General features: G+C 43.5%; 1 protein-coding gene across 1 annotated transcript in view; it reads right to left on the reverse strand.

The window, feature by feature from the left end:
• Positions 1–1,128: 1,128 nt before the first annotated feature.
• ipo11 (importin 11) overlaps positions 1,129–27,579 on the reverse strand; it is a 119,511-nt gene continuing 93,060 nt past the window's right edge. Inside the window, exon 30 of the mRNA XM_056592110.1 lies at positions 1,129–1,293. Coding sequence (XP_056448085.1) covers positions 1,129–1,293 — 165 coding nt within the window. The remainder of the gene's footprint in view (positions 1,294–27,579) is intronic.

Consider the following 27,579-nt stretch of genomic DNA (forward strand, 5'->3'; position numbering starts at 1 on the left):
GCGAAGGATAACATAGTTGTGGCTATCATAACAAAAACTATGAAAAGTGTTAAATGAAATAAAACTTGATTTAGCTTCAGCGCCTCCTGGTGGAGTGTGACACCAAGAGAAAAACCAAGGCGTTCTGAACATCACTTATTTTGGTTATTAAAGTGCTCTAACACACCATGAATTAGCAGCAGGAAATATTACAAATACAAACGTGGTTTTTACAAATTAACCACTTTGAATCACCCAGTTAATTAGATGAATTCCCCCCTCCCAAATAAAAAATGGTCTCTAGATCTCTCAGTAGTCACTTGAAACCTGGTTAATAAGAAAATATCAAATTGTTGAAAACAAATCAAGAAATAAAAGCAAACTAAAAATCCAAAACTCATCACGCAGTCATATCATTCGTTCCTAACATATGTACAAAATGACATTGTTCTTTCATGAAACTCTTCTGGGAGAATTGGGTTCTGTAAACACTGCTTCGGTCCGTCAAGTGGAGGCCATCCGCACTTCTTCAACCTCCGAGCCGTTTGGTTTTCTCCATGAGAAAGTCTGTGGCGCCCCTTCTGGCTACAATTTCCTTTTCCGCTATATCATTCTGCATCCTACATCTATTCTTACACACGCACACAGTTTTGAATTTTGCATTCCCTCCACAATTCTATCCCTTCTTCTTAAACAACAGGAAATTTAACGTCGCAAGAGTACAGGAATGGAAGCTCTACGGTACTTTAACGGGGACTTGAAGGTTTGTCCGGGGCTAAAAACAACCACAATGGTGCTTGTGTGTAGCTAGGATGCGAGTTGGGCCAAGGAACATCAAAGCTAATTCATTTGGGCTTAAGGATAGAAGTGGAAGGAGTAAAGCTGCAGATGGTAGTCATGGTCCAGTCAGAATATTGATAAGGCTGAACTAGGGGCAGGGTGTTTGTATGTGGGTTTGTTGGGGTCCGATGTCCTCTGCCCTTCCAGTAGATGACAGATATCAGGTATGACCATTGTGTGGTGTGTGTGTGTGTGTGTGTGTGTGTGTGTGTGTGTGTTGTGTGTGTGTGTGTGTGTGTGTGTGTGTGTGTGTGTGTGTGTGTGTGTGTGTGTGTGTGTGTGTGTTGTTGGGAAGGGGGGGCTTTGCCCTCAGAGGCCTCGCAGGAACTCCTGGAGCTGCCGGACGATCTCTGTGTCCACTGTCTCCATCAGAACACCGAAGGCCTGGTCCCCCATCAGTGCCTGCTGGGCCTTCAGCTTCTCGTACACAAACTGCTGCAGGGACACGCTGTGCACCGGGTCCTCAAGGGCCAGCTGGGGGAGGAGGGAGAGGAGCGTGAATGGGAGAGGCAGACAACAGCTTCAGATACCAACAGAGGACTAAGAGCCACGGGGACCAGAACAGCACCACCAGGGATCGGTAACATGTGAACTGAAGTACAGCAAGTAAGTAGGAACGAACAAGCGACAAAAACACACTGACCAAAAGTCATTCCCTGCCCGCATCGTGTGCAATCCAGAGTGTCATCGATCGACTGCGTGACGTCAAACGCAATACCGCTTTTGGCAATTGGGCGGACGCAGACGGAAACACTTCCGCCAGATGATTGCATAAAATATTTGCAAATGTGCTTGGTTCCTGGAGCCCAAGTGTGAATAAAGCTAGCCTCCTCCCTAGCGGTAAAATGGGTGAGCCATGGGGAAGGTTGTTGCTTTCCTCCTTCATATTCCCCAGATTTAAATAGATTCAACAACACAATAACTGCAATGATTTTCACAAACTCACACACACAGTGTGTGTGTGTGTGTGTGTGTGTGTGTGTGTGTGTGTGTGTGTGTGTGTGTGTGTGTGTGTGTGTGTGTGTGTGTGGTGTGTGTGTGTGTGTGTGTGTGTGTGTGTGTGTGTGTGTGTGTGTGTGTGTGTTGTGTGTGTGTGGTCCCCATTGGGATTTGGACCACCTGCTGGGATCTCGAGCTCGCCTTCATTCCTTTGTAGTTTAATTAATGTCATTATCAGACTGCGCCCACAATGATTCCGCCCTTGGAATCCACAACTTCCCGAAATGATTTGGCCCCCACACACATACAGGCAGACATGCACTCCGCATGCGAACGCACACTCCGGCGCACTCACAGACACACAATCACACAGAAAGTTGAGATAACTGCAAGTAACTGCAAATTCTAAATGAGAGACAGATTACAGAGTGAGATTTTGATTTATGACCAATCAGGGGAGCAGTACTCGTTATGCTAATTGATTCCCGGTCATTAGGGGAGCAATCAGACCCCATGAGGAAACTGATGAGTGTGTTTCAACACACAAAAACAACCTGCCATCCGATGGATACATAAAATCTCTGGCTTGCAGACGTGACTGGATGACCCGCTGTCATTTTCACAAAGCAAATCATATCTGATGTATGGACACACTCCTGCCTGTTGGAATGAATCAACGTTGTATCCGTTATAGGGGTATGATGGAGACAGAAGGAGAGGTGCGTGTGTGCGCTGTTGCAGCAGCACATCAGGGGGTAGCTTAGTTCCCTAATCACCCGTGATCCTACTTAAAAGGCGAGGCTGCTCGCAGAAATATTAATGAACACCAAGGCAAACCCAATCAATAAGACACATTTGGTCCTGCTTATTTAGAAGCAGAGAAGTGCGAATTAAGGAACATTTTTGGTTACGCTTCATCTAGAATAATATGAACCCAATTAACGAGACGTTGACACAGCCTCGATAATGTGCCATGGCAGAGAAAGTGGTTTTAGGGTCATAAAGTAGAAGTGTGTGCGTGTGCGTACAAGGGATAAAGAGTGTGTGTGAGTGTGCGTGCAAGGGTTAAAGAGTGTGCACGTATGTGAGTTTGTGTGTGTGTGTAACAAACACAACGACACAGTATATTAAAATGGAACAAATAAGAGCAGCAGATGAAGCAGAGAGATAAGGGGGGCGAGTGGGGGAGAGCGAGCAGGCTGGCCAGGGATTGAGAATCGGGGACAGATAAGTGAACGTGGGAGTGGGAAGGCTTTGGAGAGAAAATTACAAGACTGCAGAGATAAGGGCCGATACACCCGAGCACCTGCTGGGTCCTGAGAGCGTGTGCAGGAACGCCAACTTGAATAGGGCAGTAATATATAATATAATATATCAATAAAATAATAATCAATATTGAAAGGCTGCAAGGTTCTGGTAGCAGGGAGTTCCCAGCAGTGGTACAGGCCGGTCGAAATGTGGGAGGGGGCAGAGTGTACATCTCCTTTGACCTTTGGCAAAGACCTCACTGCACAGTCTGAGCTGTCAAGTGTCTCTTTTTATTTTTTTTATTTTTTTTAAAGGCACCAACACGAAACGTAGGAACAGCGCAGAGAACACTCGAGTCCTCGAGGAGTACCGGAAAAGAGGAGACACATACCGAAGGGAGAGAGAATGAGAGGGATGGACGCCGGGAGACTGTGGACGGGATCTCGGGTCAGAAGGAGAGATAGAGGGGTTGCTGTGAGATGGGGAAATGAGGTGCGAAGGCAGGGCATGTAAAAAAGCCGCCTTCCTCCCAGCTACAGCTGACCTTTCTCTCCCCAGATAAAACGGCGGAGTCCCATGCTGCCACTGTAACAACCTCAGTGGGAGTCCACCTCCTCCAGAGCCATGGAGTCATGCGATGGTCTGTCCATCCCACAGCCAGGCAGTGGGGCGTGAGGGGGGGCAGGTTGGGGCAGGCCGAGAGCACCTGCCTGGGTTGAGGGGTGATGCCCTCAACCCAGCTGTGCACTACCAAGAACTCCATGGACACGCATGCACGCACACACACACACACAGGCGCACACCACAGCCACACACACACGTGATGAAAAGTATAACATGACCAGGAGTGCCATCGCTGCTCTTGCGGCTAGGATGGAACTTGGGAAAGGGCTGTCTAGGATCCTCCTGTCACACACTCTATCAGACACATTTATATGTAGTCTGGTCCCCTCGACACAGCCAGCTGCAATCCCTGAACAGCCTACTCCACAAATGTAGAGGAGACCTAATAGAAAGTATTGTACTGAATAGCACTTCAGCCGATCGTTCCCATCTCCGGTCCTCACAATTTACAATGAATGCACACACGTCGAAAGAGTCACACAAATAAAAATGATATATTACAATTTTACATAGATATATAAAAGGGGGCGACTGGGGATATGTAGTATTCCTGGAAGCTTAACCCTTTCTTGGACTTAACTAACATCGTATAAACCGCTGCAGACGCATCCACAAACACACCATGGTGTTATACTCAAGGTCCGAGAAGCTGAACCTCTCTCAGAACTCTAGTCAACCGCTGCACGAGAGTGAAACGTTCACAAACTGTTGGGCGGATACTGGGCAAAAACATACGATTGAACTCCTGGTATTTAACACTGCCTGATGGCATAGATTACCGTGTTGACGATTAAATAAGGATATAGACCACGTTTATCAAATTTAAATAGAACTGGTTCGGGTCAACTACCCCTAAAGGCTTCAAACTGGTTCCACAGTGACCTACATTTATTAAATGGCGGTGTTTGAAATCTGACAGGTCCTTGCTAACTCAACTTAATGATCTAATGATCTGTCTACATTAGAGTACTGTGATCGATGGGTCTTCACGCCAGAGCACAAGCAGCCCCCACCAGTGTGAACCACACACACACACACACACACACACACACACACACACACACACACACACACACACACACACACACACACACACACACACACACACACACACACACACACACACACACACACACACACACACACACATGGTTGAGCCATGATGTGCCTAGTTGGGAGGCCGGTTGGGAGATTGATGAGAGAGTCCGTATGTTGCAGGGCTGTGAGATGGAGCCCGGTCAGAGGATGGCTCTCCAGGCGGTTGGTTAATCACATTAGTGTGTTTTACAACACAACATCAAGGGGCCCAAGCCGGTCTCCCCGGCAGGCCTGCTTCCAGAGGCCAAAAGGAGTTTGAATTCTTGCAAATCCCCATTGGTTTGCAGCACATGTTACACGAATGCTCGAGCTGTGGTTGGGGACCGCGCTTTGGAGATCATTCAAACATTTTTCACCAGAATTTTTTGAGCACATTTAGCTGCCACATGTACTACCCCTCGTCAAAGGAAAGAGGAGACAGGAGCGAACATCACTCCTCTAGCACTAAGAGGTGTCTCCCCCCCTGGGGAGTAGCAGCAGCATGACTAAGCAGCCGTTTATCTTCTGCTGGCACCTCCTCGTGCAGTGTGCATCATTTTAAGTGTCCAGACGCCACCGAGTCGCCCGCAGGCGGGAGGATGATACCCCGGGATGAATTATGAGATATGAGGTGTGTGTGTGTGTGTGTTTGGGGACACATTAAAATCTAAGGTCAAGGAAAAGGTCCTAGTGATGCTCAGCACCAGCTGAGAGAGGATAAGAAGACAGAAGGGTGAGTGAGAGAGTGAGAGAGATGTCTATGGAAGTAAATCTGTGCCATCGGATTTTGAAAATGAAAAGCCATTGAATTCTAAGCATATTCAAAGTTAAAAAAATGTAACTTAAATATTTTCAACGTCACCAAATTCAACATTCCAAAGTCACCTGCAAAATTCAATGTTAACATCCGGGGACCCAAGGAAGAGCAATCGATCCTAGATGCTAGATCGCGTCAAGCAAGGAGAGCGGGAATAAGAGCGTCACTCGCTGGTTCTTTCTTTCTTGATACAAACGTTAATTCTAAACAGCATTTTACACAGTAGCCTATAATAGGAAATGCTCAAAGGTAAATCAACGTCATTAAACACTGACTGTAGCTTTTTATGGGGAGAGAAGCAACGGTGGTGGACCTTACTAAACACGCCCTATCCATTGTATCGGCCTGTAAAACGCTAATAGAAGCAAATAAAATGTATTTATTAACCACATTTAATATCAAGCTGAGGGGAGGCGGGATCTTATATTTTATTTATGTTTCTGTTATAATGCACACCTTTTTTGTTTTTAACTGCAGTATGAAATAAACGATGAACTAATGCCTGTATGAAGTGTGTGCGTGATTGCATTGACTTGGCTGGATTTGCATGCAGCTTAAGTGCAATTGTAGTGGGTTAAGGGACCCAATTTATTAGGGCACCAATTTGGGGCGATCAGAGGTCCCTTTGCCTATGTTTGGTGTGATGCTGGGGCGATCTTAAGCCCGCTGCCCACTGTGGAACGAGAGTGCAGAGCCGACAGTGTTGGGCAACTGAAGCGGCAGCAGCTTGTAGTTCCAGTGGAAGCACGGCGTGCCTCTGGAAGAAGCACCGTACAGCAACCTGCTTTTAATTTGAAAAAGTTAAGTTTTAAGCTTGTGCATGATTCCGCACATGAACTATCTTCATCCCTGTTTGCGATTTGCTTTTGCTGTTGCAGAAAATGTGCAACAGTGCCCCATGGTGTCACACTTTTCGGTGGGTCGCAGAATTCTGTGTAACACCCGCTCGCTCTCCTTGACCCGCGTTCTCGCATCTAGGATCGATTGCTCTTCCTTGGGTCCCCCGATGTTAACGCTGAATTTCATTCATTGAATTTTGCAGCTGACTTTGGCATGTTGAATTTGCGGACGTTGAAAATATTCAAGTACATTTTTTTAACTTTGATTATTTGATTTAGATCTTTTTAACATTGAAAAAGAAAGTTGTAAATTCAATGACAAAAAATCCAGACATGTTATTTCAATGCATAAATATTCAGTGCTTAGAATACAAAGGCTTTTATTTTCAAAGTCTGATGGCACAGATTTACTTCCATAGATGTCCACTGCATGGTTGTTTTGTAAGGGGACACTGTTGCTAGTACTGATATCATAAGCTTATTTTCCAATTGTTCATTTCCAAATTTGTTCGAAACGATTCAAAGGTTTGACAAATTATCCCAATAACTGAATTTGACTCTTCAGCTGTCCTGTGCATTGCATTTGTTGCGCGAGCGATTGAACATGACCTCCTTAAATCGGGCTTTATGAATACACACCTCCCGTTGTATTAATCCAAAATCCATCTCGGCGGCCTTTGCGGCGTCTAATGTGCCATGCTGTGATGCATCTCTCCCTGCCATTTCCTCCACTTTACCAGCTCATTAAGCCATTCAGGAATCAATCGCACCACTCTCTGCCACAGCACCACCCATCCGAGGAGAGACCCACGAGGAACTAAATCCACCCGAGCGACCGCCAGACATTGCCTAATGGGAGCTGAAGATGAATGTGACCGCTGCATATCTTGCCACAAGCACAGCTCCCCACTGCCTCACGCGTGCCAGCCCAGTGCCAGCCGAATGTCAGGGTGTACTCTGAAACATCTATTTTCATCTCTGCTGCTACTCGGTTTGTTGGGTGATGGCTTGTTCTGCATGTGTTGGTCGAGGTCGGCTCGGGTCGGGTTAAAGTGAGCCATGGCCAGCGGGGGTGTGTGGGGAGTTGTGTGTGTTTGACTGGCATATGGAATGGCTGAGGAACTGAAGGAGCGGGAGTATATGCAACAAAAATATATATACACATAATACAAAACACACACAAACACACACACAAAGATTAAAAGGCAATGGAGAGGCCTAGAAGGCGCCAGAGAGCAGTACAGAGGAAATGAAGGGAGGGGAACTTTGGCCCATGGGGATATGTGGGTGAATCTGGCTCAGATGAAGCAACCTGCTGAGAAGAAAGGAGATGAAAAAAGTGAGAGCAAGAGACAGCGAGAGAGAGAAAGATAGCAAGGCCGAGAAAGAAAGAAAGACAGAAAGAAAGAAAGAAAGAAAGAAAGAAAGAAAGAAAGAAAGAAAAAAAAAGAGAAAGAAAGCAAGCCAGAGAGCGAGAGAGAGAAAGCCAGCCAGAGAGAGCGAGAGCGAGAGAGAAAGCAAGCCAGAGAGAGAGAGCGAGGCTGAAGAGGATAGTGTTGGAAGGCATGATGATAGACTTGGTACGCTACAGGCTGGATCTTCCTGCCAGAGCTCATCCCTGGGAGGTTTGGGAGGTGCAGATGAGAGCAACGGAGGATTGAAGAGAAAGGGAAACAGGGGTTGACGATAAAATGAAGGGAGTTAGGGCTTGTGGCATGCCCCGTCCCTGCTGTGGCTTGCTGATAAAGAGCAAGCGGCCACTTCCAGGTGAACGGGGCGAGAGGAAGGGATGAAAGGAAGGAGGAGAGTGTGGCAGAAAACAGCAGTGGTTTAAGGGCTTGTGAGGGAGGACCAGGCAGCATGACGCCCCCCCCATCGCTAATGGGGCATTTGGAGCGGGAAATGATAGATCTTCAGCAGGGTGGAACTCAAGGGGGAATGTTCTGAGGAAAATGTATGCGATCGCAATCTGAGCCAGTGAGCATTTTCAGATGCTCCATAGCAGTATTTTCAACCTGTGGCTGATCTCCAACGTTAGATACAAAGGGTACTGCTGGTGGTACAGGGAATTATGTTCTTGAGACAGATTAACATTAACAGAACTAATTGAATAGATGATTGCAAATAATATATATTTGTTTTTGCTTAAATCAACGCTGGGAAAATAAGCAGCGTTGCTGACTATGTCTTTCCAGCGGACCCTGCCCACCTTGCAGTAGCAATTGTCTATAATTTTGATAAGGGTAAGAAGAACCCCAGTGAGAGCAGCACGGTAATGCTGGCGTGTACGGGCTGTGACCTTGTTGGCCTGCTGCGCTCCGGTGTGCGCTACATCTCTTAAAGCAGCGTCCTGCTGATAACCACGCTGTGTGCAGATACACTGACCCACTGACTGATTTGCACCATTAGAAAACATTAAACTCTGTTATAGGATCCTCTTAATTCTATTTATTTAACTGGTTCGAAGTCAATGACCAGCCTAGTGAAATGTATTCAGAAAAGCGGGCAAGATATGAAACGGTTTCCTTGGCATGTGGAACAAGATAATGAGTTTTAACCAAAATCATATCCCACCAAAACCAAAAGCTTAGCATGGCTTCTCTTTACTTTTCTTTAGCTTTTCCCCAAAAGACAGAGGGAACATTGCTCAATATTGACCACTATGCAGATGTATCTATGTAAACTTGAATTGTGTGAATTTGGATTTCTTGGGATATCCTGATCCAAGGAGAGCTTGGATTAAGCTGAGTGTACATTTAGTCTTATAAATAGCTATTCTCTGCAGTGTTAGCGGACTTACGATGAGTGCATATTGTGACATTTTTTGTTCGCATTTTGACTTTGTGAAGATATTCCACAACAAGGTATTCTTGTATTAGGTTGCGGATATTTACTTTCCCAAGTAAGAATCTCTGCATGACTGTATACGGTCTGTGTTGAACACTTTTTGTCTCTATTTGCACTGCTGTAGACATAATCTAATTGCACATAGTTGTAGGGCTGTCAGTCAGTCAGCTACCCGCAAGACTGAGTTCATCTCCGGTTTCACCCTCTGGGGATCCCTGGACTTGCTTGCGCTCACTGAGACTTGGATACCACCAGACTACACATCAACCTCTGCAGCCCTCTCCTCAGGCTACTCCTCCACCCACACACCTAGCCTGCACTGGGTCAGAGTGGAAATCATCCCTTCACCTCCCCTTCTAAATTTCACTCTTTTAATTTTCACGATTAATCTGTAATTTACCCAGTGAAATTAAACATGGCTGTTCTCCCGAGGAAATGGACCTTGCCTTGTCAAACATCCCTGAAGATGCCCGCCGCTGGTTCCTTCTCTACTAACCCTAACCCTCTCTGGACTCTCTCTGTCCTCTCACCTATTCTCGACCCCTCCAGCTCTGGGGTTGTCAGGCTCGCTGCTTAACGACAGAACCCCCCTAAGGGCGGCCGAGAGCACCCATATCGAATCCAAGCCCCCCGACATCCCTCTTGCCTGCCATCTGCTCTCCTGTTGTTTTGCCTCATCTGCAGCTAAAAGCTATTTAATTCAATCCTCCTTTTCCAACCCCTCCCTCAAAATGGTCTTCCCACTCGCCCACCTCCATACTACCAAGCCATTTTGTGAGATACCTTGTAGAAAACGATTGATGACGTACGCTCCTCATTTCCCAACCACCGGCTGACACCACCTTTCCTACATACAGCTTCTCATCTCCCTGCTCAAACTTCCTTTTCCCCACTCTCTCCCAATGAGGGACAACCCTACGTCACTTCCAACCACACAACCACCCGCCCGACCCCCTGCCCGACCCCATGCCCAACCACCTCTCACCTTCAGTCTATTGCTCACGACCTTCTTTTCCTCACCACTCTCTTCCAGTGGTGGGCCTTCAGAGCCAGCAGGAACTTGTCTGCTGGCCTAGAGATGGTCAGAATCATACAATAATATTTTTTATAATTATGTACTCAGAGACTGATCCGTGGTTAGCTATTTTATTTGTACTGGATATTACACATTTTTGTATTTGAAATGCGTATAGTACATCCCCCTTATTTAAAATGTGCCAGCGACATGTATCCCGATCTCTAAGACCTCCAGAAAATGTGAGAGCGATTCACCATTAGAGTATACCCATACTTTTAGGGAACATTAAAATGCCAAAATATTCATAAAATGAACCACATGATAAAATGACCCACAATTTCATACATGTGCTCTCTGGACATGTCTGATAAAATGTGTATGGCGGAAAAACCAAAGAGAGATGAGATGGACAAAAATATATATTTTTGCAATATTCACTCATTCGCAATTCCACTTCACAATGCGCCAGGCCCTCAAACCTACAGCCCCCTTAAGAGATAAGTTTTACTTCAGAGAGTCAATTTAATAAATGCTAGGCCAAGTGCTAGTGCTCAAATAACCGCTAATGCTCTGAAATACATATAAATGGCATTTGCTCGGACTCGGATTCACTCAGAATCTCCTTTTGGGACACTTATGTCAACGACCTCTACTGACGTGCCACGGCATATAGTCAGTATATAGGGCAGTCGCTGGGGGGAAAGTACCTTAATATAGTGACAACAGTCCTACTTTTATATATCGTTTTCATAACTAATGCTATATACCAAGTACATTTTTCTATCAGTATATTAATGTAATTTCAATGCTACTCTCTGCTTCGGTGGCACTGGTTTCAGTGCAGCTATATCAATTAGAGCTTTTATCCTATCAGATTGTGCACCTGTGCCTTCTTCTGTGAAAAATCCCCAGATGCCTTCAGAATACCGAGTGAATCCTCTCTGCTGTTGAGCAAATGGGGACAATGTTGTTGATTGACATATTCCTCAACCACAGGCTGAGTGAAACCGCACACTCTTATTCAGATGCCGAATAATGTTTTAATGAACAACGTTTCGGCCTAAGGCCTTTTTCTAGTTTCACTTAGTTTCCTTAACCAATCAGGGTGTATTCTGTGACACGCAGAGCCCTCCAGCTTGCCTAGCCCCTACCTCTGCATGTATCGTGTCCTGAGATCGGAGGGCCAGTTGGCGAAAGCATATTTGTTTTGATTGTGTTTATTTCCTCTGTTCTTGTTCTTGGCAGTAGCTGAACAAACAGAAGCTGAACAAACCGATTTAGCACCGTTGGATTGCTGTGCTTATCTGTGCGATAAATCTGACAGTAAAACAGAGTTACAGCCTCTACCGAGACCCATAAAATCATAAGGGCTCCAGACTTATTTTTTTCCCTAGGAACACTGTGGCCCCTAACTGAAAATTTTAGGGGCACAACCAGAAATTTTAGGGGCACACACCGTTAATCAACATGCCAACCAAATATTCACAGTTCTACTAATTTCCACTGTATTACTAATAACTATTTTGATAATAGAGGCAGAAATGACAATGTGCTGTTTCAAATTCAGTGTCATATTTTATTGTGATTCTCATCTATTCCAACGGTTTCCAGGTTTGCGCATGCATGCGTTCGACAAGTACAGATGCGACAGTTTCACGGGTGTGCGCCCGCTTGTCGTGCCGGACAGGACGCTGAGCCTCCTCTATGCCCACTCGCCTCTCCATTGAGAATGCATTATCAGGCCCGACAAACGCCTCGCATGTGAAAAGCCCTTTAGGGCACCTGAAGCAGAGTCCTGCACTGGTTCGGGTGACCCGCACACTTTGGAGGAAACGAGTCGGGTCGGAGTCGACGCCTGAACAGCGTGGGTTTTGCGATTGCGAGCGAGACTTCACCAGTGCTGGATATAATCAGGAGCGGAGGAGTCAACTAAAACCGTCAACAGTGGATGATGTGGTTTTTTTGCACAAAAATGTAAAGCACCAAGCCAAACACCAGATAGGATAATTCCCATCTAATGTTTCTAATTTTCCATCGTGTGCGAGTCGGGTGTCGATATCAATTTATAGCGAGTCTGATCGGGCTACTGTCAGAAACACGGGTCGGATGCGGTTTAAAGTATTGCAGGTACGGGCGGGTGCGGGGTATGTAAAATAAGACCCATGCAGGACTGACTTGCACTGGCAGCCTAGCCGAAGGTCGGAAGAACGAGTCAATAGTTAGCTTGCTCATTGTAATCGCACGTAGCAGGTTGTGAATTCTTTCTCCTTTGCACAGACGTTTACGCGCGCTCGATAATCTCTAGACGTTCCCTCTCGACACATTAGCGACATTCCCAATACTTCTTACACTCATTGGCCTGCTAAAGATTCCGGATTCATTGACGCACCCCTTCCATCTTTAACGTGTAAAAAAAAAAGGGCAAATTTACTGGTCACACATGCGCGACCAGATGGAAAATTCGGTCGCACACTCTCAAATGTTGGTCGCGAAATGCGACCATTTGGTCGCAGTCTGGAGCCCTTACCTCAATAGATACAAACTCTTCCTTTATACAAACAGCACTGGCTTTACAGCTGTATTATATGTAAAACTACTGCTTTATAGTTGTAAACACTGTTGTGTTTTCAACTAGTGTCAAATGTCACCGTGTTTGATAATTGCATCATTTAGATGTAGCCAATCATGTGACTTAATCTTATGATCCTCATCCTGTATAAACACTGGATTCGTGAGTAATTTAATCCTGATCTGCGTCCAAAGTCTGCAAATTGTATTCAGCCAAGATCCAAGTCATTGTCATTCTGTTGGAGCCGTCCATAATCTGTCTGCCAATTACAGTTTAAAACTCAATAAAGCCACAACCATATTAACTCAGTGCATACATTCCAATACAACCAACAAAAACAATGAAATCCTCAAACAGAAAAAATTATGTTTCGATGAAGGACAAAAAGTAAACCCACCATCTCCCTCGCTGTAGATAAGACACGGCAACTTATAGATAAAACTCGATTAAATTAATATATCAACACCTAAAAGTGGTTTTCACATTGGGCTGCACCATGAACGATCTAATAAGCGTTGCAATGTTCTTCCAATAAAGCACAAAATATTGTCTCCCCACCCATCAAACCACATTCCATCAACCTGACATATACTCGCTATGTGCACTGCTGCTACGCTGGGGTAGGCTTCTGGACTGCCCCCTTGATTCAAATTGCAAACACTAAACCAGGAGCATCCCAGAACCCCCCACAACTGAACCGAGCCAGTAAGAAAGCCATGGGAATAGAAGAAAAAGCGAGCAACAAACACAGACAAAGGCAGACCGAGAGAGAGGGAGAGAGAGAGCGAGGGAGTGAGGGAGCTAGGAAGGGAGAGAGCTAGGAAGGGAGAGAGAGATGAGAGAAATGTCCTCTCCAGAGGAAAAGATTGTAACGTCTTCTGTTGAAGAGATTAATTCACAGTTGGATATAAAAAGATTAAGAGCATAAAATAGACAGACATGGCATAGGGAAAAAATGATTTAAAAATAAGCAGTCCTGATGTGTTTTTTATACTCCTCCATCCTTGCTCTCTATCGAGTATCTACCGTAATTCCTTGTCTTTCAACTCTGGGAGATTATTATGGCATTGATTGCAGCCAGTTCCTCATCAAATGAAGCAGCACAAATTATTATAGCCAAATTACCATTGGACTAAAGGGTAGAAATATAACAACATCCCGGCAGTTTGTGTGTTGGTTGTGCAAACATTTGCGCTGCCTCGCACAAACGCAGCCACAACCGGGAACAGAAAAATAGAAGAAAGATTAATAGATTAATCCCTTTGAGTTAAATGTAAGCTACTGGACTCATTTTAAGTAGCCACATCAACCCTACATTATTCATAATTACCAGGAAGAATTTGAAATGCATGATCAGCAAAACGGTTTACAAGTTTGAATAAAATGATTTAGGCCAGTAGTTCTCAACTGGACTAGCCTTAGGACCCACATGTTTCATTAGACATTAGATCATGAGCCAACAATAATTGTTTACTATATGTATTTACCAATATCGCAGAATTCAACCATGCCTTCATGTACTGTTAAGAAAAACTCAACCAAACAAAAAGCTGCAACGATTGAGGATACACTGATTGAACAAGTAAGCCATTGAAATATTAGTTTATATATGGGCTTCATTCTAAAGATTAAGGGGAGGCATATGCCCTGCTAGCCAATCAAAACACCCACCATTTGAGAATCACCGCTATAGGAAAGTTAGCAACAATGAAGCAATGAAACGGGCATACCTTTTACCAGGTAGAAACAGGTAAAAATACTATATAAAAATTGCATTGGACGTTGAACTCATTTGACTTATCATTTTATAGGACTAATCAATACGAACTCATGAGGGTGTCTTTATTGGTCACGTAAGTAAGTGAGTGAGTGGATGGATTGGTGAGTGAGTGAGTGGATGGATTGGTGAGTGAGTGAGTGAGTGGATTGGTGAGTGAGTGGATGGATTGGTGAGTGAGTGGATGGATTGGTGAGTGAGTGAGTGGATGGATTGGTGAGTGAGTGGATGGATTGGTGAGTGAGTGGATGGATTGGTGAGTGAGTGAGTAGATGGATTGTTGAGTGAGTGGATGGATTGGTGAGTGAGTTAGTGGATGGATTGGTGAGTGAGTGGATGGATTGGTGAGTGAGTTAGTGGATGGATTGGTGAGTGAGTGGATGGATTGGTGAGTGAGTGGATGGATTGGTGAGTGAGTGGATGGATTGGTGTGTGAGTGGACTGGTGAGTGAGTGAGTGAGTGTGAACCTGCCGACCAAGACTACAGTTAGGATTGCCTTTGAAGACCAGGAGCAGAGGTCAAGGGGTGAAAAGTAAAAGTAAAAAAAGAAAAATTTCGATCAGATTCAATTATTGATGGGATCCTTGATCAATAAAATCCTAATCTTGTCACAATTGTGATGACCTTGAGAATAACAAAATACATAATAATTTACTGCGACCCATAAGCCCTGCACTCTGCTGGACAGAAAGTTCTAAAAGCAAAACTTTGCCACAGCTTAAATCAATCATCCTGACGGTGGCCATTCGCTTGGAAAGAAGGGAGGCGGTTTCAAATTAACAAGAAGAGTTAAGGTCAAGGAGCACTTGTAATTTACAGATTGCGATGCCATAATTTGTCATCACATTCGAGTGTCCGTGGACAGGGACACACACTACCAGAGCAATTATGTAGCCCAGCCATCGGGGGATGCAGCCTGCAACAGCTAGAGGACTCAGAAGATAGGGCGAAAGCCCAGGTGCTTAAAGAAAAAACTAACCGTCACAGAAGTACACAAGGAATAAGATTCATGTCTCACAATCAAAATCAAGAATTTACGGTACTTAATAAATAAGACTGGCACAGGTCCAGTTCAGGACAAGATTCACAGTGTGACACGATAAAACTGTCCGTTCACATTCAACTCAATGTATAATATATAAACCTGTGCTAGCTCTCTGATCACGGACATTCCTCAGCTAGGCTCCATAAATCTAAAAGAGGGATGGCTGTAACCTCCCATTTATTGTTAGTTGTGAACGTTTTCTTGTCCATTAGACATAGCCTAAGGGTGCACTCACACTAGGCCATCTGGCTGAGGCCGTTGGCCGTTTTCACACCTAACCGTGCTCAAATGGCCCCATTGTTCTCTGGCCTGCACTCACACTAGGCCATCTGGCCGTGGCCGTCGCAACTGTGGCCTAGCCACGGTAGGCTCTTGTACATACGTCATCACTTCGTAAGTAACACGTCATCACCAAGCGTCCACTGCATGGACCATAATAAAGTCTGCCGCCAGTCAGAGTTTTAACAACAATGGACAACAACACAGAGAACACAGTTCGCACTTTGCTGAGTCTGTTGCTTATTTGGATATATGTTTACCATTTAATGGGAAAGAAGGCTCGTCGCCGTTATTATGTCCGTGGTCGTCGCATGGACTATACGTCATCCAGCTCAGGTTGCGTAGCCGTGCGTGTGCGCGTGTCGGCTCATTAGCATCTGTACCGTAGCGGCCCGGACCGTAGCAGCACACCTCTCCCAAGTGGCCAAATTGGCCTGGCCTGGCCAGAGTGGCCACACTCACACTGGCAGATTTGAGCACGGTTAGGTGTGAAAACGGCCACGGCCAGATGGCCTAGTGTGAGCACCCTAAAATACCTAAAAAGAAGTGCCTGGAATGAGCATGCAAGTTGGGGCTAACATCATTTTATCGACTGAGATCGCTCCAAACACAACATCGCTTTTTAGTAATTAAGTAAACTAGTGCTCCTGTTGTTGGAGAACTAGTAAGAGTAAAGCACAGTTATTTTGGGATGCCCACACCAGCAGGACAGCAGCAAAACTGTAACAATCTTAACTGTGCTGTGTATCTCTAATGCTTTCAACAGACAGTAAGGGATGCACATTGGCAAAGTCAAAAAAACACACTTGGGACCAACTAATTTGACCTAAGGAGCATGTGCCACTTTAATTACCCTCAATTATCTGAAAGGGCAGACTGACAACATTAGCGGCATTACCAAAATAACAAGAGTCTGACCATTTTTGACACATGTCTTCCTTAGTTTTAACAACTTCTTGTTACACAACATTTATGAATCTGGTTAGTGATAAAGCGATTGATATATATCAATCAATATCAAGGACAATCAGACAAAGTGCCTTATTGATTGTGCAATACATAAGGTTTGATCAGGGCATGAATCAGCCGAATAATGTTTTATTGTTTAACAGACAACAATTTTACCGCTACTATAACATATTTTCTCTAATCGCTCCTACAGCTGTTAGCATTGTGTGTTATTGACCGATCATGTTATTGTATTTCGATACAAACATTGTGATTTGTACTGAAAGGTGTTTGAGCATTGTTTCAATGTTAAGCCTGCAGGTTTCCTCACGGCCTTATCCCATTGCCTCACCAAGCGGAACACACAACGTTTTTGCCTGCCCTGGAAATACCTCATCAGAAGGTTAATTATTAAATTTGCCTTTCAGCCATCTTGAGCACATCTAGTCTAAGGTCACCCACATTTTTGCCATCCTCTCTCAATGGTCCTTCATTCGACGATCGCTAGAGTGTTGAGTGTAAACACAATTTATGAACATCCCTACAATCTGGCCGGACGTTGTGGTTGATGATCTTAATTTAGATCATCAATGTGTGTCACATAATAATTATGTGTCACATAATAATTACATTTATTATGTGACACATAATAAATGTAAAACTCAGAATGTGGAGCTGTTTGACTGACATTTTGACTGACAGCACTTAATCAGATCATGTCCTATGCCATAACCTTCTCCCTTACTACCAGTTAGTATAGTGACTGATAGTAAATGGTTGAGGATTTTTCTTATTATTATCTTCCTTTTTTTATTATGCAATGGTTTTAAAAATTATATTCAACAGGGATTTTTTTTTCTGCATGTATTCTCTGTTTAACAGAATGTAAGTGTTTAGAGTCACACATGACATTTAACAGCACAGCTCATTGATAACAAATACAGGAAATTAGTGAGGCCTCCAAGCATAATAAATCACTGAAAAAAAAGAATCAATGACAACCAGTATTGCAATCCATGTTAATAGAAGCAAGTCTTTGCGGCAATGGACACAACATATATTTTTGCATTAATAGTCACTTTTCCATCGAAATGGTGAAGCCAATCTTTAGAAACTAATTCGAAGAAATTCGAATTAGGTGTGCTTCCATCAAGTGGTTGGAGCGGAAAACTACACACATTCAGGGCCTGTCGTATCCTTTTGAAAACATGCTCTCTCTTAGATCCTGATATATAGTGAAATTGCGTTGTGGTTTTCCATCTAAAATAGCTGTAATGTTTTTTTCTTCGATGAGAGCAAGGAAAAGTTTTACCTCTTCAGCGGTCCACATGTAGGCTATCTATTCACATTGGTCATCTGTTCCACGGACGCATTTAAAGGATACATTGTACATATTTTTAATTCGAAATTCTTTGCAGCCTTTATACCACAGATACTCTAGGGTCTAGCATATAACCTCGTTTTCTGATTACAGTTTAATGCTTTTTCCACAATTGACCAGCACTCGTGTTGAAGGCTGAACAGACAATTTGACTGGAATTACTCAGCAGGTGTCCATATATCACAGATTAATGGACACGGTATAATTAAAAGGATATACAAACATAGACATCATATATATATATATACACATGTATATATATACACACATGTATATGTATATACATATATCTATACACACATGTATATGTATATACATATATCTATACATCTATATCTATACACCCACCCACCCACCCACCCACCCACCCACCCACCCACACCCACACCCACACCCACACACACACACACATACACATATATATATATATATATATATATAAAGGTTGTCCATGTATACAAACGCTTAAAAATATTATATTGACGCTACAAGTGGATGTCGGCAGGGTTGCTATGGCCGGTCGTTATGCGGAAATCGGAAAGACGTCGTCAGTCCTGTGTGTTCAATGTTCGCTACGTCACAGTTGTTTCGAAAAGTTTGTTTCCATCTCCCATTTTGTGCATTTACTCTTTTTTGCATAAGTCAAAAACCACCACAAGCGAGCAGAACATTTTTTTGGCGATTTAGAGGATTTTTATGCAAAAAAACACATATGGTGGAAACGGTGGTGGAAACGGGGGTTTCCACCACCGTTTAATGATTCGATACTTCAAAATTTGCATAAAATCAGGGGGATGGAAACACAGCTACTGATGTAATTGGATAAATGCTGCGTTTCCTAGAACCCCTGGGGACAGCTATTGTTATTGGCCGTTGTTACCATCCATAATGTTCTCCATTGATCAAAATACCAAATTTGACTGATGGGTGGGTTTTTCATCCTCATGGGAACATCGCAATCTAATATGTTCACATTGTGTTTCTCTCTGCGGAACAGTCTGGCCTCCATCCAGTTTAAAGCCTTTCCCCCAAAAAATATATAAATGCAATGAGCGCTGAAAAAAAACAATGGTGGTGCCATCGTTTTGCAAAAGTGTAACGATTTGTGGAGCATTAAGAACCGGTACAATTTGAAATAGACTGAATTTTACACAGCTTTATGAGGTCGCTATTTGAACACTGTTAGGCCACGTCAATATGTGTAAATCAATTTGTAATCAATTGCTAAACGAAAATGTGAATATCTGGAGGATGAGAGGGAAAGAGAGAGACTAGTTTCTGCTTAGTGCAGATGGCAATGTGAACAATTTAGGGGTTTGCAATTGTGTTGTACAGTGTTTCCACAGCTAATGTTGGTCAGCTGTGATCCCTCCTCTTCATTCTGCTCTCCATGCCCCCAACCCCCAACAGGTATCTGCCAATCTTCCATACAGAAGGGAAATTGCATCTAGATACAGATCTCTGCAGAGAACCTTTTTGACCCTTCAGAATTTTCATGAAGGCATTGATGTGGTTTTCTGGGAATCCAAGCAGGCCACCAATTCCGGGATATTGATTTGTTTAGGACCCATGAGAGTTTGAGGGCAGTCATCTTGGTTACAGGTACAAAGCTCATCTTCAATGCATCACATTCATAATTCTGAACCACATTCATACCGGAGGCCTGCTGCAAATACCGTTTCAGTCCAGTATGTTCTGGAGAATACAGAGAGTGGATGGAGAGGGAATAACTCATCTATAAGTAATTTGGTTTGAATAAATAAATAAATAAATAAAATGAAATGACTGAGCAATGACCTGTACAATAAGAGGTCAAGAAGACCATGTCTCTTGGCATCAGCTGATCTTGCATATTTTCAGGCCAAGAAGAATAAATCCATTTCATGAATTCTGATGGAGCCATTAGGGTGTCGCATTTGAAGCTGTTAAATGCAACTTGGCAGCATTCAGTTTCACTGCAAGATATTCTTCCAGGAGTCCTAAAAAAAGAAATAGAAGTAAACATTGACCACTGTTTGGAAATGTGAGATACCTGATGCATTCTGTCCCTGTCCTTCAGTTCCTACTAGAGATGCAGTCTATGATATCCACTTCAACCAGCCTGATTCAGTGGGTAAAGCAGGGCACCGGCTTGGAAACTGTCACCACCAACATGAATGATTCTAGAACAGACAGGCTTCAGGGCCCATTTGTTTTTAATTTGTTTGGGTGGCACTGCGAATTAAAACGACTGACCTTGCACCTACGGACAGAGGCAGGCAGCCTGCTCCTCAATATTAATGGGATGGTTAAAACCATTGGTTAAACCATTTCTAGCTGAAACTACAGTTATGTGGATGGCATTGTGTAAACAACATTTCTCAAACTTGTTTTGTAACCGCTGTGGAACCTGGATCTCAGTTTGTGCTCTGTCAATCAATCAAGGGGAGCACTTTGAACCATCAATCAACCTGCCTAGAGCAAAGAGCAAGCCATCAGTCACGGCGTCTCTACACTGATGCGTTTTGAATGTGGCCGGCTAGGTGACGAGATTGATGCATGCAACAAATAGTGGTGTGAGTCAGCAAGGTCTAACCCCACTTTGTTGAGCTAAGCCACCAAGGTCACAGTTGGCACTCTTGGAAGTGAAGACTTGGTGGCAGCCATGGCCGGTTGTAAGCGACAAAAACAGGTAGACAGCTTTTGTGTTTAATGTCAAAGAAAAGCAAGGGACCGAAAGAAAGCATTGACCTGATATTGATGATTGATTGATCCAAAAACATGGAAATAGTTTGAAACGATGTCCAGCCCTAACCATAGCAGGGTAGACTCCCATACAGGGGGTGAGTGCCTTAGAACTGTGTTTGAGAAATGTTAACGGTCGTATACCCATGCAGACATTCAAACTCCAGCGGGGGCCTAGACTCGGTAGCCCCGCCCATTCTGCCGGCGATTTTAGTTCACCCTGCACAAGGGTCTGGAGAAGAGCAATACATTTCTTTCTGCTTTCGATACGTTTTTGCAGGAGCCAATCACAAGCTCGCTTATCCCCTTGGCACGCTATCAGCTGGTTTAACACAATGACGACAGGGAAGCGACGGCAAGCAGCCAATCACGTACAGTCAGTTGAGATCGGTCAGTTGATCACGCCTTTTGTGCTGAGGAAAATGACGGCAGCTTCCCCAGACCAACGTTCAATCTACGATTGAGTTTGGTCTTGCAATAGCCATACTAGCGGGGGCCACAAGCCCAGACCACTGCGGTGATGTCTGAAGTGAACAAGCTTAGAGTGGACAACCGTCAACTCCCATAATTGACCAAACATGGTACAAGGAAAGCCCATAATTACCTTGATTTCAAAGTGAACGGATAGCTCATTCAGAATCATGTGTTTGTTAAATTCATTTCTAACTCAAAGGAAGAAAAAAATAAAAATGTAGATAACGACGATAGGATTTGGAAAACTGGGTTGCCAATGCAAGTTGCGTATTCATTTTGGTTGTTTAATTACAATGTACTGCAAACAGCCTTTTATCATCTTCTTTTAGATGCAATAGGCCCATCTCTCTCTGCCTATCGTTCAGTGTCGCCTTATCACACTAACTTCAGCACTGTGAATGCGAGGAGTCTAGGATGGATGAAAATACGCATATTGTAACCTCAAAGTTGTTGTTTTTTGTACATCGGCATTCTGACTGCTTATTAATCCAGCCTCATATCTAGCACCTGCGGGGTGGGACTCACAAACGTAGTTCGTCATTGTCAAACATCATTGTCAGTTAGTCGATTACTCATAAAATATCGTTAAATAATAAATGTTATTTTGCTGAGGACAACCAGCTGCATACCTTATTTTTGGCAGTGAGGCACCGCTTAAGGTAAAAAACGAAAGGAAGAACAACAAGAAACGGTAGCAAAGGCTCATTAGTACTGTATATTAGCTGATAAGGGGAAACTATACAGCTCCCAATGCCTATGATCCCTGATGAGTTAAATACATCACAGGTATCCCACCAAAGCCAGAACGTGAAACAACTGAATACAGCATGGGCACTAAAGGTATTTGAGAAAATAAATCAAAAAAAAGTTATTTGTGTACCCCAAGTGTCTGAGAACTTAATAAATCAAGGAGAGAAGTTTGAGCACAGAAATACCCCCCGCACTCCATTGGCCATAAAACCGTAAACAATTTGGGTGGAATACCCCAGGACAAGATTTCGTTCTTCACCTTGGCAACTCATTTCCATAGGCAAATAATTATTCATCAACTCAACAAAGCATGCAAAAGGAAAAGTCTGTTATATAAGTCATTTTGCCCCAGAATGTTATCAACTTAATTTCTTCCTCCGAAAAGGTTTTTTGTGATGACCTTAAGAAGTTACTGGTAGGTTAACCTTTCCCTTCAACCCATAAAAGACCCATTTCGTTTTGTCAGGTTTGAATTATCCCTAGGTTCCAAAACACTTTCATCCTACAATTTGTAATAGGTTTAAATAGCATTTCAGTTTTAAATAGTTTTACTTGGAAATGTGTCATATGATGGGAGTAAGACATGCTCCGCAAGACATTCAACGTTGACTTTAACCACACATGATATGACATACTATTTTATGTATCCAATTCATTAGCTAAATAGCCTATAACAAAAATCTCCCTTCCACTCACTATCTAAATTAAACCATTTAAAAAGAGATCTGAGTTCACGTTAAACTAAAGTAGACTGCACAGATTTGCAGTGATCCAAATATGAATAGGAACTTTCATGAACTTTGTATGAACCCTAAATGCCACCACTGTGTGCTGGAGCTGTAAGTACAAATGTAAGTACAACACACTAGATGTCAGGGAAGCTTGACTGCAAAAACAATCCATACATCCAATACATATCCCTGCAATAAACCGAGGATTCAATCCTGACATTTCTTTTATGGAAAAGTTAAGTCCAGCTTCTCTGCTCACAAAACATCCCCAAGTGGTCCTGACTTAGTCAGTGGCCTTTCCGTCATAATGCACAGACTGTTATCTGTGTTACATTGAAGGCATTCGAGGCCAACTGGAAAACAACAGGAACTTGAGCATATCCTGTGAGTACTCCCGGCAGGCTTTGGAATAATGAACTTGTAGAGGCTTCGGGGGAGACTCAGGAGCCGAGGCGTTCGCCCTCAGCATGGGGTCTCTTTAATGACATGCTTGATGAAGCTTTCCTTGGCATCCAAGTTACGAATGTGATCTTCTGTAATACAGCATGGCTGATCCATTTGTTTGACCCGAGGCAATGGTCCATCTAACACACGGTAGGTGCATTTATGACAACCCCATCTTGAAAGGTACTTTGATCGCCTCCCCTCCCTCTGAAGAATGCTGTGATTCCATATGAACCACATTAAGCAGTGAAAGACAGAGTGGAATTGACTGATGCCTTGAACATGACCGTTCACCCTAAATCATGAAGACCATGAAGAAAGATATCAGATAGATATTTATTGTTTCAATTTGATTGCAATACACAAACAATAAACGTCTTGGAAGTGGCTCCTTCTCACTTGGGACAAAATTAACGGAGAATGCGCAGTAGACACCATATTTAACTACATATTGTGTCAACTGGCTTAATGTAATGTTGGCTCAATGGACCACAAAATTGATATATTTTGTTGAAAAGAAAGATGTAGGCGCTTTGAAAACAATGAAGTGTAAGTGGGCAGTTAGTCTGGGTTCCAAGCAGGGGAGACAAAACCAGATCTCAAGTGGGCTGCACAGTTTCAGGGTCTACAACACAAAGAGTCTGAGTCATCGGCCCGTGGTACAGTACATACCAAAATAATTATACATTAATGTCACCCTCCTTGTCGGACAATGCTCGATAGGAAAACAAAGAACTAAGCTGTGGATTACCTGAGCGCGACCGTCCTTCAGCGAGTGCTCCTCAACAACTCATGATTAAAGAGCGGCAAATCCCAGACAAGACAACTGTCAAACAATCGCTGGTGTTTGTGTGTGTGTGTGTGTTTGTGATCGCCACAGAACTAGCGAAAAGAAACCATCCAGCGGGCACCGTGAAGCTCTTGGGGATACCTGCGCACCAACGTCAACTCACCTGCCGTAAAGGCGGTCTCGATATCGAAACCCACGGAGAGTGACGGACAGGAATGACGGTTAGAGAAAAGGAGGCAGTGAAGCAACTGCACAGGTTCCCTCGAGGGGACAGGAGTCCGCCTTGGATCCTTCGCCTGTGTTCTGTGTTTGCCTCAGAGTGAAGTTTGATTGTCACCCGTTTTGTTGTGTTTTAATCCTCTTTGCTTTGCCGAAATGTAAAAAAGAAAACAAACCTTTGAAAGAAAAGAAAAATCCTCCATGTGTCACGAGTGTGCACATGCAGGTTTAGAATGTTGTTCAAAATGAATATGTGTATGCACCCTTGTATCGTCTGTGTAAGATATATATATATATATATATATATATATATATATATATATATATATATATATATATATATATATATATATATATATATATATATATATAGATAGTAGGGCCCGACCGATTCATCGGCCTGCCGATTTAATCGGCCGATTATAGCCTTTTTGAAAATAATCGGCATCGGCCAAAAAGACGCAGATTACAACCGATTATTTATTTTTTTTAAATGTTATTGCGCCTAGTATCCTGTAGATTGCGCTCCTACTCGCCTTGCTAACTAACAACTTTAGCTGGAGTAAAAAAGAGGAGATTGAATTTTACCGTACAACATGAAAGCACGCTCGCTCAGGCAGCTGCTCGCTCACCTCACCAATGTACACAAGACGTGTTGTTTGAGCATGTTGTGCCTGTTTTTCTTTAGGTCCCAGGCCATGTTAATTTGTTATACTGTAGACTAACGGTGAGACCATACTGCTCAGCACGCACGTGTTAGTCACTGCTCACGAGCGCAGCACATTGGGAGTTAGTTATTTATTTTACATTTTACATTACTCATTTTTGACTGTAAATGTATTCTAAAACACTCAAAGGTTCTGCATTCAATTCACATATTCATCAAAAGTGTTTAAAGTATATTTAAGGTATCAAAAACTACGTTTTATATGCTTCTTTTTTTTTTTTCTTTCTTCTTTTTTTTGAATCGGCCGATTAAATCGTAATCGTAATTTTTCTCTGAAAATAATCGGCATCGGCACTCAAAAATCAATATCGGTCGGGCCCTAATATATAGTATATGAAATGTAATCTGCACAATAAACTGCTGACCGAAATGGACCCAAGTATGAGCTCAATCTCAACTTAAATGAACTGGTCTCCATGATGGCCTTATTTCAAATAGATACATTTTCCCTTAAAGATGACATTGGTTATACATTTTTTTTGTGATTGGTCTGTGATTTCAGGTCAGAACGTGGCGCAGTTGATTCGCCTGAGGATCTAAAAAAGGAATACATAAACTGAATATGAGGTGAATAAAAGAAGGGAGACACCGAGCAATTCTACACCACAGGGGACAGAGATCGCTGACCCTATGGCGAAACCAAGCGTTACCACATAGGGGAATACATAAAACATTCATTACACACATGGGCGGACGCACACACACACACACACACACGGAGACCATAATACAGTATTTCATTTTAATCTTTCAAGGGTGTGTGGGCTGGATTAATTAGGCTACATAATATCAAACCCTTTTCACTTTCTACCTCGACCCTGGCCCGGAGAGGAGTGAAACATAGAGGCTAGTGTAAGATAAGCTTATTTTTATTTTTTATTTTAAATCCAAAACATCCCCAAAGTGTATGAACTCATACAATATTCAGGCAACAAAAAGGAAGCTTGTTCACACTCTATTATACTGAAGCACAAAGATGCTGTGATGGGCACAAGGTGAGGACTCAAAATGGATGCCAAAAGAACAGCACTAACTGCTCTCTTTGCATCTACGACTCTCGGGTCCAATATAAAACTTGACAAAGTGAACACATCTTCAAACACGTGTTGCAAAGTGATAGGATTCTGGATGGCGAACCCAGCCTGGTTGTAAATATCAGCCCCATCAATTCCCCCTCCACAAGAGACAGATTTATGGGCTTCTTAAAAAACATAAACCAAGTCCATCAATGTTTTCATACAATCGTCATCCTCCATCATCTGTTGCACTCCTTCATTTCATCTTCAACCCTGGCTGCGGACCCGCTCAACCTTCCGTGCCATGGGTTGGACCTGCCCTCATCCTTTTTCCATCCACACATTTGTCACCAACAATACCCTAACCTTACTGGTTGAGGGCAGAGAATTCTGCAAACTAATAAACAAAAACATGATTCCGGTCCTACTCACTAACAATGCCGGACAAAGTCTCTAGCAAGAGAAACTGGAATAATAAAAAGGTGGTGGTGGAAGTATGAGAATGGATGCGTGCCTGCGCACAAGCACACACTCAAACGCGCACGGCGCACCCACACACACAAAGTACACACAATCATGCAACAACAACAACGGCGAGGAGAATAACAGGAGGGAGACAGGGCGAGGTAATTTTCCATTTATCCCTCTGTTCGCCCCGTTCATCTTTTATTCAGGATGGTAGGCGCCGACCGAGGAACCGGCAAATCTCCTCTTCCGACAAGACAAAACAGCCCAATCACAGAGGCGTCACCCACGGCTACAGAGAGACAGCGCACAGTCACTGGCACGGTGAAAGACATCACGAGTGATGTGTTTAGAGCGGGGTAGGGGATGGGAGAAGATTGAGAGTGGATGAGAAGGAGGGGGCTGACAAAAAAAAGGAAAGGAACAGAAGATGTTAAGGTAAGTTAGAGGGGAAAAGGCAACAGAGCAATGAGCGAATGCTTGCGATTTGCTGTACACGGTTGCCAGACAGCTATATCCATGCAACTTTATTTTATCGTCCGGGTCTGTAGTCTTGGCCAAGTGGATATCACACCCGTTTCCACAAGCCACGTTCACAAACTCACAGCGTATTAAGGCCTGGTTCATGTTCAGCCCTCTTATAACTAATAACCATGAGGAACGCAGGACACCCTGCATTGCTTCCTCAAAGACTTGGCAAAATTTGGGATTTATTCTTAATACAAAACTACCTAACCATTGTGCAGACAGATTATTAATGCAGCATTATAAATAGCTACATCTGAGCTATAGGTAGGATCATTGCAAACTGCTTTAATAATAAAAGCCATTGTGCAGGCTAATACGGGGGCATGGATGAATCCCGCCCAGCATGAAAATTGGCTGGAGACGCATTGTTTATCACAGCCAGACAGCCAAAACAGTGCCCATCTATTCAAAACCAATGCCTCGATGCTACTGTGCAGAGAGACTCGAGGCAGTTCTGGGGGTGTTTAGGATGGAGCAAAGTTT

Source organism: Gadus chalcogrammus, chromosome 6, assembly GCF_026213295.1.
Source record: "Gadus chalcogrammus isolate NIFS_2021 chromosome 6, NIFS_Gcha_1.0, whole genome shotgun sequence".
NCBI lineage: Eukaryota > Metazoa > Chordata > Actinopteri > Gadiformes > Gadidae > Gadus > Gadus chalcogrammus.